We start from the raw sequence: 12,247 nt of genomic DNA on the forward strand, positions 1-12,247 counted from the left end.
TAATAGGCACTGTCTAACACTGGCAAATGAATTTATAAAAGAACAAGCATATTCCTTAGAAGACGTTCCTTCTGAGAAATATGACTAGGGTGGGAAATAGTGGGTAGGAGATACACCCACTTTTCATCTTAAATTCTTCTGAACTATTTGGCTCATTACCATGAATTTATGTTATTTAGGTATAAACTAAAAGGAAATTTAAACCAGTTTAGGTAGGTCATTAGTGCTAATGCAATTCCCTGCCAGCACTTAACCTATTTCAAATACTTTTCAAATATATCAAAGCATGGCTTACTTGTATCTTTAATGAGGGGTTCATTCTTCTATTTATTCTGTTTATTCAAGTTAGAATTAAAGACTATTACATGTAGAAGAGATATTAAATGAATATTGATGATACCTTTTTAAAAGAATAGACACTTTAGTTAGTTCTCATTGTATTAAAATTCTTTCAATTTTGGCACAGTTTACTTGGTCAAAACCAAATATTTAAGTTTACATTAGGGTATTTATACAGATATACAGAGAGACATATTGACTAATGACAAAATATATCCTCCAAATCTTGTTATATTATCTTATTATATAATAATTCCTTTTAAAACCAAAGTATTTCTTGCTGGCCTACTACATCCTAGTCAACAGAATTCAATGATGAGTGCTTAGGGCAGGAAAACAGAGATGGGAGTTACCACAAAGAAACAGATTAGTGTTTTGTTTGGCCTCTCTAGTGTGGGGAATGGGGAGTGGCAATAGGAGGAGAGACTGGAACAGCAAGAAAAGCAGTGTTTGGATTATCACAGCATTTGTCCCAGCAGGAGACTCGGACCTGAAGGGGATAAATTCAAGACATTATTGAAACTGACAAGTATTAAAAATGACGAGCTCTAAATCACCAACTTGACATTTTATAAAAGCCAAAGGGGAAGTTTAGATAACCAAGTGGAAGATGATGGCTCCAGGCAGAAAACATAGAAGAGAAACAAAATGGGGGATAATCATGTGTTCAATACTGGATACAAAGTTTGCTATTATTTAACTTGTGCAGCTGTCCAAAGGGTAGCTGGAATCAGACCTAGAATTTCAGAACCCAGAAAACAGAAGAGAGTAGATTACTTAGTTGAAGCGATGGAAGAGAAAGTTTTCATACATATATACTGCTGGGGGTGGGGTGGGAAGGAGTCATTTAGAATTACCCACATTTAAAGGGCAGCTAGAAGAAAAGGCAGTGAAGCAGACCAAAAAGTCAGAGGGGTAATATAAATAACAGCTTCCATTTTTCAAAAGCAATTTGTCACACAAATCTGTGAAGTACTGTAGGAGATATTAAACTGCTTCTTGAGATTGGTATTATCATCATTTTAGAGAGAATAACAAAGAGGCTTTAAGATGTGAAATACCTTACCCCAAATCATTCAGCTAATAAGTGGAAAGACCAGAACTCAAATTCTGTTTCACTGACTCTGAAGTCCATCCTCGTAACCAGTATACTACCACATCATAATGGAAGCCAAGACAAGACAAGCTAGAAACAAGTAAATTTCCTCACCTCTTCCTTCTACTAACTAAATCACACTGCATGTGTCAGGGTTTCCCTACATCTGTCCTCAAGTCCACCAGCCCACTCCCAAAACACATTTATGTTTTTAAGAAGCTGGGACTCATCTTATTCCAGTTTACTCTCAGTAGTATCATTAATGAGATGTATCTGTGTAGCTCCACTAAAAAGGATAGTAAATTTTTAGCTAACAACATAATGAAGTTAAAAATTTATTGGTAAGTTTGAGTTCTGACATAAATTTTAAATAATGATTGAATAAAATAAATTTTATTCACTCATTCAAACATTTATTTACTGTCTCTTATGTACCAAGCACTAGGGATAAAAAGTTACTTAAAAACAGATTCTAATGCTGTCTCACAACTAACATTAGAGTTACTTTATTTTGTCTTTACTTGAGTAACCTTGCAAGCTACTTAAAATATTTAATTTATTCCATAAATGTCCTGTAATACTGTGTTCCTTAAGAAAAAAGTTAACACATAACACAAAATATTCCTCTAAGTTTGAAAACTTAATTTTCAAATTATTTCAATAATGCCCCGTTTCTCAATCTAGAATCCCTTATATTATTCTTGTGGCACTCTCCTCACTAGCAAGGTCTTCACTCTTAGGGAATTAAGACTTAATTCAACATACACATAACATTTTGTCATTAATTTGGGAATCAAATCCAAAATTTTATACTAAAATGTAGGTAAGTAGGCAAATCCTATAATGACATTGTTGTGTCAGATATTTAAACTGTTTTAAAAAACAAACTAGGGGCGCCTGGGTGGCGCAGTCGGTTAAGCGTCCGACTTCAGCCAGGTCACGATCTCGCGGTCCGGGAGTTCGAGCCCCGCGTCGGGCTCTGGGCTGATGGCTCAGAGCCTGGAGCCTGTTTCCGATTCTGTGTCTCCCTCTCTCTCTGCCCCTCCCCCGTTCATGCTCTGTCTCTCTCTGTCCCAAAAATAAATAAACGTTGAAAAAAAAAAAAACAAAAAAAAACAAACTAGCTTTTAGATGGAAATACAACACAAGAACAAAAGGGGTAAATAAAGTTTGAAATATTTTAGGAAACATTTCATAAGAAGTGTCTTCACATACATAAACATGATCATTTCCTTAAAATGCTCCTTAGAATTTCTTGGACAAAACAATTTCTACCTGTTAAAATATGGAATTTCTACTATTTTCTTTACCCAGGAAAATCACAAATTTCCCTCTATATACTCAGAAGAAACTTCTGGGAAACCAATTTTACATTCACTTGCAGTCACCCTTTCAAAATACTAGAAGATTATCATATTATAAATTAGACAATCTCTCTGCTCAGAAATGCTTTCCTTAACCTAAAAATAAATTTAAAAATCTATTAACTCTATTAAAATAGCCTGGCACATATTAGACACTTAGTGTTACTATAGTTACAAAACTTTTATTCATTTGAATTTTACTTAATCACCTACTTTGAAGCCTACGGGCCCATTTAGTTCAACATCATGACTCAGGGAAACAAAACAAAACAAAACAAAACAAAACAAGACATCCTTTGGCCCAGCCTTTCCTTAAATCCAGAACTGGAAGAGTACAAAAGTTTCTAACTGGTCACAAAAGAGCCCAAGCAAGACAGCAAAACTGACTCAACAGAACCCAACATCATCATTGCTGAGGCTATGTTAGGAACCAATCTGGCTGTATCTGTTAGCAGTGTCCTCCCTTTGTTAGAATATCAGATAACCAGGTTATCTATCAGCACACAGGTAGCCTTTTTGTAGGAATCTACTCTCAGAAACTTCAAAATAAAATTTGTGCTTAATTTTTCACCAAAACAATATTTTTGTCTGCCTTTTCTAAAACTGGGGACAAGTTAGTGCTTACCAGGAATTCTCCCTGATTTCTGAGATAAAGTAAGCATGCTCTGTGATACATATTTATATAGGGACCCAAAGACCAGGAATAAGAAGGAAAAAAAAAACCAACCACGGTATCAATATATTTTTTTCAGTTTACTTAGCACCCAGAAATCTGCAAGTTTCCATCATTCCCAGATGCTACTGCCATTCCCAGTCCTGACACCTCCATTAACTACTTCCATGAAATTAAAAAATAATAACAAAGTGGCACTCATTTGTTATTTCCTAACCCAAGTTGGCTAGGAACTTCTCACCAGGATTTATCAAAACTGAGATCATAAAACCTCATAAATACCCAGTATATAATACTTCAGTAGGCAAAAAACAATACAATAGCATTACATGAGATAGTTGTAAAGGCCGTATCACAAAACTGAGACTTTGCACAAAACAACCAAAGTAAATTCTACAAGCAGCGTGATATCCAACAATATCCAACTGATTTTATAGGTTAAACAAAAAATTATCACATGACCCAGTAATTCTACTTCAAAGTATACATAAGTTCACACAAAAACTTTTACACAAATGTTCACTGCAGCATTATTCATAATAGTAAGAAAAGTAGAAACAATCCAATCATCTATCAATTGATGGATGGATAAATAAAATGTTATAGCCACAAAACGGAATTTTTTTGGCAATAAAAAGAAATGAAGTACTGATACATGCTACAACTTGGATAAACCTTGAAAACATTATGCTAAAAGAAAAGCCAGTCACAAAAGACCATGTTATAGGATTCTATTTATATGAAATCTCCAAAACAGGCATACAGAAAGTAGATTAGTGTTCGCATAGGGATGGGGGATTAGCAGGTGTGAATGCTAATGGGTCTGGGGTTTCTTTTTGGGGTGATGAAAATGTTCTAAAATTGTGGAACTAGACACACAACTCTGTGGATGTACTAAAAACTCACTGAATTGTATACTTTAAATGAGTAAACTGTATATATGTGAATTGTACCTTAATAAAGCTATTACTTAAAAAAAACAACTTTGTGCTGCAAAAGTTGAGAAGGGAAGTACAAATATTAGAAAAAACAAGAAACAGCAGCATTATTATAAAGTTTACCCCACAAATCAAGGAGCAAAGACTCTTAATTTACTCTTTAACAAAATATGTTACTGTTATGAAAACTGTATTTAATCAGATCTTGCTAATTTTCTAAGAAAAGACCTCATATTTAGGAACTATGCTTATTCTCACATGGACATTTACACACACACACACACACACACACACACACACACAAATTAAACTTAAATGATTCTCTCAAGAGCTCATATCACAGAGATTTTATAAGCCAGGAGAAACAGAAGTGTATATGAAACTAAATGTAAAACGATTCTCATAAACCCTCTCTCATTCTGAGTATATTATTTCTCAGATAAGTCAGCTAATTAATGTCAATAACTAAAAAGAGTCTCCACACAAATAATACTGTTCTTAAAAAGTGTGTACTTTGAATCACCCATTTGTAATCAGCAACTAGTTGTGATACCTTAATATACCAATTACAAAACATATTCTATGAAACAAAGAAAGACCTCTATTAACCTGTACTCACAAGAAACAGAGACTTTAACCAGACATTATTACTTCTGACTGGTATTTTCCCTCTACATTAAAATATTTTTAAGTAAAGGTGATATCAGTAAGTTAAATATGAATCTTCAATAAAAATATAGGATTTAAGGAAACTAAAAGATGACAAAGTTTTTTAAACAGTTTCTCAAAAGTAGGAAGACCATATGTAAGAGGAAATTTCCATACAAAGTTTGTTCATAAAGAAAAAGAGAGCAAAGATTATAACACAAGACTACCAAAGAAAAATATTTAAAAAGAGAAGACATGTAGAAAGATTCCAAGTCAACAAAATTTATATGGAAAGAACATGGTAAAATAAAAATTAGCTCTAATTTTCTAAAATTAGTTTTTATAGAAATTATTATAAAGAACTACCAAAGGATTATGTAAACATATCAGGATTATGTAAACTCTGAATATGATTATATTTTGATATACTAAGAAAAACTACCCCATCTGAAGAAAGTAATATGGAAAAATAAAGATCCTACAACATCACCTCGTTATATTATTTTTCAGAAACAGTTTTCTCAAATGTAAAAATATTAAAGAAACATATATTTTATAACTAAACATAGCTAATTACTAAAAACAATACAAGCTCTATGACACTTACTAATTTCAAAATAGTGTATGATTATTAGGAAAAACTCCCCAACTAGTCATGCAAATATCTGGAACATAAACATATCTATTACCTTACTTTCTGTTGCAACTTGAAAGTGAAGAAGTGTGTAAGAAATTAACATCTTATGTTTTGTATGATAAAACGGTGACATATTTCAGTCATTTTTCCCAGTTTTAAAGATAAGAATAGTGTCTGTGTCTCTGAAAGTCATTTATCAATGTACATAATTGGTATACCAAAATATAAAGAGTTAGACAAATAAGAACTATTTCAAGTATTAATCTATTACTTTCCCTACTGATGGTTAAAATCAAGTAGCACAAAAATTTCTATGACTTACATTGTTGTTGCGAGTTTCTACAGCAGGGAACTTTCTGACTATGAATTTCACAGCAGATTCCAGATTTTTGTCAATAAGGTAGGATGGTTTTGCCTTGGGATCTCCACATGCCTATAAAACAACAGTAATAAAAAAGTGAAATGCATCCTTGTTCTAAAACCAACTAACTAATAGCAAATCTGTAATCAGAAATTAGAGATATTTATTGTTTTTGGTGAGCAGGTGATAAAATGAATAGGCAAAGTGCAGGGATTGTCACAGCTGAAATATGCAATGGGAGACAGTACAGAGATGTTCTTCTACTGAAAAAAATGCATGGAAAGTTTCAAAGCAGTTAGCGCAGAACAGCAGTGAAGAAAAAAGCTCAAACCTAAAGAAAAAAAGAAAAAGAAAAAAAAAAGTCTTGGTTTGAGGTAGAATTGTATTCATCTGAAGCTAATAAATTATTACAAAATTAAATATTCAGAAGAGTACTGGAAATGTTTCTTTCTAAGTGTTATAAAATAAAAGCTTATGTTTAAATGTCTTCTCCAAAATGTTTTCCTCATTCATTTTAAACATTTTAATACAAGAGCCCTAGTTCAAAAGAACTGGAAGCTGCTAAAATTGTCTTTATAGTACTCAAGTGTGTAACCTGTTCCTCTGAACACCTGAGTCACAACAGTATTTTTCCATCATACCGGCAGCACGTCAAACAATGAATCTGTATCTGTTCTAGATCTCGTAAGCACAGAATAAATGGGAATGTTTACATTTTGACCACATCAGCCATATAGCATTCTCTGTAGTAAACTGTAAAGCATTATACAAATGTAAGCATTAGAAAGAACTTTTTATCTGAACTATTAGCAATACAGAATATAATCAGTACTATTCAGTGGTTCGTTATGCGACATTTAACTAACTGCTTGCTAGTGAGATGTTATTTCTTAGGGAATTAAACTATAACATTGCTATTTAACTTCTCATTGCATTTTTTTTAATGTGTCCTTTGAAAAGTTTTGTCTCTCTACTATGTGTGAGGAAATATATTGCAATTTAATGTTTTTTTTTCATCCTTTACTATGGCTATGTTGTGAATTGCAGAAAGAGAAGTTATGAAACATGAAACTGATCTGAAAGCGGGCAAGCGGGCAAAGGGAAGGTGAAAAGCTTTGCAAACCTTCCAAACTTGTCCTTGCTGGGGAAGCATTGTAATAAAAAGAGAGAAAATTACGTGTAAACAATGATTGTCAAACTATGACATACGTTTCAGTAGAGAACTTATGCACCGCAGACTATGAATAACAAAACAAGATTAGAACTATATGGTGCTACAATTTTAAAGGTATTCTAAGTAGCGAGTTTAGTATACAATAGATTTTATAGAGTTTACACTATTCATATATATTTAAATACTACTGTGTAAGTGTACAACCATGTCAGTTTCTTGGTGCTGTTTCTAAATCAACTTAAAATAATACTAGAAGGAAAAATGAAGACTACATGCAACTATAAAAACAGGAGCAAAACCGTCAGTGAAATTTTACATACCTTAAAAAGAAACGGTAGCCAAGAATAAAAGTAAATTGTTATTGGATGACTTTTGCACTTCAGCCCAAATTGAAACTATTTTTCAAAAATCACCTAACTCCCTTCCAAGTCAAAGTATAAAAATCAATGCAAACATTCCTGTATTTTCCAAATGGAAATAGGAATGCATTAAGAATGCTCTTAATTCTCAAACATAAGTAGATAAAGCAAAATTAATTTAAGAAATTTAGAACTTCATAATCCTTCATGAGATTGACACAAGGCAACTATGCAAATTCTATTTCAACATCATAAATACTAAAATATATCTGACTTTTCTTCAGAGTAGACCATCATTTATTGCACATAAACTAATTTGCTAATTAGTCCACCTCCCCAAAAATATTATGCTATATAATAATAACTAAGAACCACATACTAAAATTCTGTCCAAACAGAAATACCTAGATTAGCATTTCCTTACACCAATGATACAATGAAAATCAAGTTTTCTAAATATTGCCTGAGGTGGCGCAGAATCCTAAAGTGATTCCAAATTACATTGTTTATTTTTTTATTACATTCAGTTTTTCAATGAAATGTTTTATCCTCCATATTCTAATATTTAAAAATTTAACTATCCATTCTAACAATATTAGTGACTATCTAATAACAAAAATACGATAGACTACTATACCCATTTCCCATGAGCACAAATTCTACTGTATAAGAATTTAATCAAGTATCTGAAAACTAACATATATGTATGCTCACATATATACGTGCTCAGGTGAGCATGTATATATAAGAGGAACTCTTCCTTCTCCCTCTAAAAACTAAAAGAATGGAATTTCATTTCAGTGGAAAAATAAATGGTTGTATAATCTTTCCTTGGAATTGATTTACCTCTTTCCACCCTGCTCAATGAGCCATAGCTAAACATACAATAGCAGGAGACAGAACACAGACTCTAAAACTTAATGGGTTTTAATCTTCACCACTTACAATCCATAGGACTTGAATATATTACAAAATATCTCCTAGTCTCAGTTTCTTCATGTTTAAATGAGGAAGTTAGTACTTACCTCATACATTCATTATGAGGATTATAAAAGAGAGAAACTGTGTACAATATTTAGCTGAAGGACTGACACATAAGTGCTCTAAAATGCTCTAAAAATGCTCGTTGTTGTCAATAACAGCTACAATAATTATAATTACTCAAGTAAAAGTCTCATGAATAGTAATTGCAAAACCGTATTTATCATAGTATATGGAACTAGAAATAATGACTACAATTCCCTCTTCTAATCACATATTTCCTTCATTTGCCCTATGTCTAAATACCAAATTTGTTGTACTTTTACAGTTTAACCTAATAGTTAAGAACATGATTTCCAAGATATTCAAATCCTAGCTCCATCACTTCCTAGCTGCATAACCATAAGCAAGTGATTTTACTCCTCTATGCCTCAGTTTTTCCATCTGTTACATAGGTTGATAATAAATGCAATTTACCCTATAAAGTCTTTAGCCCCATTACATGAATATCTGTGTGTGTATGTGTGTGTGCATGCATGCAATTTACAGATAGTTAGCATACCACGAGCACTCAGAAATGCCAATAAAAAATACAGGGTTCATAGGTACTATACAAAAGTACTAGACCTTATTTTATTTTTTCTGAAATCAACCTGCTTGATTTACTCAAATACCAACAGAGACACTGTGTAAGGAAAACTCAAGCAAAGAAAAAAAAAGTACAAGAAAAAAACAATGACCTGACTAAAAGCTAACATCTAAGTAAATAAATACATCTAACAAAAAGCCGTACTTAATAATTCAGTTAAAAAGAATTTCCTACTGGGGTGCCTAGATGGCTCAGTCAGTTAAGCATCTGACTTTGGCTCAGGTCATGATCTCACGGTTCATAAGTTTGAGCCCTGGATTGGGCTCTCTGCTGTCAGCACGGAGCCTGCTTCAGATCCTCTGTCTCCCTCCCCCATTCACACACTCTCTCTCTCTCAAAAATGAAGATTTTTTAAAAAAGGATTTCCTACTTGGGCGCCTGGATGGCTCAGTTGGTTAAGCGACGTACTTCTGCTGAAGTCATGATCTCGTGATTCCTAAGGTTCAAGTCCCACATCAGGCTCTGTGCTGACAGCATGAAGCCTGCTTGGGATTCTCTCTCTGCTCCTCCCTGCTTGCCTGCTCTTTCTCAAAATAAATAAACATTAAAAAAAAGGGGGGGGGGATTTCCTACTATACCAAAACAGTATAGCAAAATTCCAAGTAACCAGCTGTCTCAGTTTATAAAAATTAATCTTCTTCTTCCCCACCCTAACTCAGCACATTTCATTTTCAGGATATGGAGGACAAAGATATCATAAAATAACAACCTGTATTTCAAAAACACTGTCTGCAGTTGGTACCTATGAAACTCTACCTCATCCTACAACTACAATATTACACAAAATTAATCTTTCACTCTCAAAAGTATCATCCTTTGAAGTGGCACATTTAAGAAAATGACATCTACTACTGTATTTAGTTATTAACACATTTTACAGTAATACATATCAAAAAGGCTTACCATAAAGACTGAATCAAAAGATTTAACAAATTACCAATTAAATTAAATAAAACTTTTGAATACTTCTACCATGCCACACACACCAAAAAAGAAAAAGAAAGAAGGAAAAGGTGAGTACAGGGCAAAATTGCATCTAAATAACTGAACTTACAGCCCTACTGGAAAAAAAAAATTTTTTTTTTTTTTGCTTAATTGGCTAAAAGAGCTACTTCACTAGAGAAAAAGGACACTATATCTGAACCACAGAATTTAAAAAAAAAAACCCACTCCAAAATCTTGTTTATCTTGACTTACCATGCTTTCATAATGCATAAAATACTGTAATTTAAAATTCCAGAAGATCTAAAGCAAATTTAAATATTTATATACTTAAACTTCCAGTTCTCACAATTGAAATTTTATTTTCTATGAATATTCTACTTATCTTTAAATTCAACAAGGTTATGACTATATAAATTTTTTTAAATATTTATTTTTGATAGAGACAGAGCACAAGTGGGGGAGGGGCAGAGAGAAGGAGACACAGAATCCAAAGGGAGCTCCAGGCTCCGAGCTGTCAGCACAGAGCCCGAGCTGTCAGCACAGAGCCCGATGCGGGGCTCGAACTCACAAATTGCGAGATGATGACCTGAGCCGAAGTCGGACGCTCAACCGACTGAGTCACCCAGGTGCCCCTTAGGTGTTTTGAATTTTTTTTTTATATTTTATTTAAGTTATTACTATATAATGTGACAGATAAAATTGCACTAGTGTTAAAGGGAATACTTAAATATAATAACTAAGAAATCTGTCTCTGAGTCAAAGAGCACAGCCCATATGACTTCCTGGCAAGTTGTTTAATCTCTGAACTTCGGTTCTATAATCCCCAAATGAAGGGTACTAATATTACCTACTTAACAGGGTAGATTGTACAGATTTTTAAAAGACAAAATGCAAATAAAGTGCTTATTCCAGTGCCTGGTACATAAGCGCTTAATAATTAAGTTCTAAATAATCATCTTCTATTTTTTAAAATAAAACTTCCCAAAACACATCAATATCTATAGTGAGTTCCCAATTATCAAAGTTAAGATTTTCTATGTAACCAATTCTAGGTCAGTATTTCAATCGACATCTCCAAGTTCATTTTTTTCACAAAATACAAATATAATATTTATCACCAAAAATAAAGAACAAAGATGTTTTAGAAAACCACGTAATATTTTACTCATGCCAAAAAGTAAACATCCTTCACTGGAAACCTCAAGACCAAACTTTATGTGATTTTAAAGTAAACCTTAAAACAAATATTTCTGCCAATCTACCACCAAAACCCCTTCCAAGTCCCTTCCTCAGGCTGTCACAACATAAGATTACATAACACAGATTAATTTTACGTGATTAGTGCTACATGTTTTATCAAGAACTTATCATGTTAAAAAAATCAAATATAGATAGAAGTAGTCCTCTATTCATAAGAGATTATGTGACAATCAAGAAAGCAGAAAACAGGGGCGCCTGGGTGGCTCAGTCAGTTAAGCATATGACTTTGGCTCAGGTCGTGTTCTTGCAATTTGTGAGTTCAAGCCCCACGTCCGGCTCCGGGCTAACAGCTCAAAGCCTGAAGCCTGCTTCAAATTCTATGTCTCCCTCTCTCTCTCTCTGCCCCCTCCCCCACTCACACTCTGTCTTTCTCTCAAATATAAATAAACATTAAAAAAATTTTTTAAAAGAAAAAAGAAAACAACAACAAGGGTAGGGAATAAAGAGAACATTTACTGGGCACCTGTTGTGTGTAAAACATCTATGCTTTAGAAAGTGCTAACCCATCACTCAACGGAGAGGAAAGGAGCTTCAGAAAAATTAAGGTTTTACAACTATTAGCTGTTGAGGACCCAAAGATTCCAAAGCACTAAAAATGCTTAATTAAAAAAAATTTTTTAAAACACAAAAAGTAAAAAAACATGCTCCATTCTTTCACTACCTCAGCTGCTCAAAACTTTCATTGGAGTAATTACTATCAAAGGAAAAACCTGCTTAGTTCGATCAGTTTTATTTTTTAAGTCCTAGTCTATCTAAGTCAGCAGTAAAACACATTCCTTTGCCAAAAAACTATAGAACAAACCAATTTTTTAAATATAGTAAC

At 33.2% G+C, this 12,247-nt stretch overlaps 1 protein-coding gene across 4 annotated transcripts in view; it reads right to left on the reverse strand.

Moving 5' to 3' along the window:
• NCKAP1 (NCK associated protein 1) overlaps positions 1–12,247 on the reverse strand; it is a 109,486-nt gene that overhangs the window by 84,716 nt on the left and 12,523 nt on the right. For 2 of the 4 annotated variants that reach the window (XM_030324878.1, XM_030324876.1), the window contains exons 2-3: positions 7,180–7,197; positions 6,018–6,128 (exon numbers count right to left, since the gene is read on the reverse strand). In XM_030324878.1, the coding sequence (XP_030180738.1) occupies positions 6,018–6,128; positions 7,180–7,197 (129 nt within the window). The remainder of the gene's footprint in view (positions 1–6,017; positions 6,129–7,179; positions 7,198–12,247) is intronic. The other 2 variants (XM_030324879.1, XM_030324877.1) reach the window with 1 other exon arrangement.

This window comes from Lynx canadensis, chromosome C1, assembly GCF_007474595.2.
Source record: "Lynx canadensis isolate LIC74 chromosome C1, mLynCan4.pri.v2, whole genome shotgun sequence".
NCBI lineage: Eukaryota > Metazoa > Chordata > Mammalia > Carnivora > Felidae > Lynx > Lynx canadensis.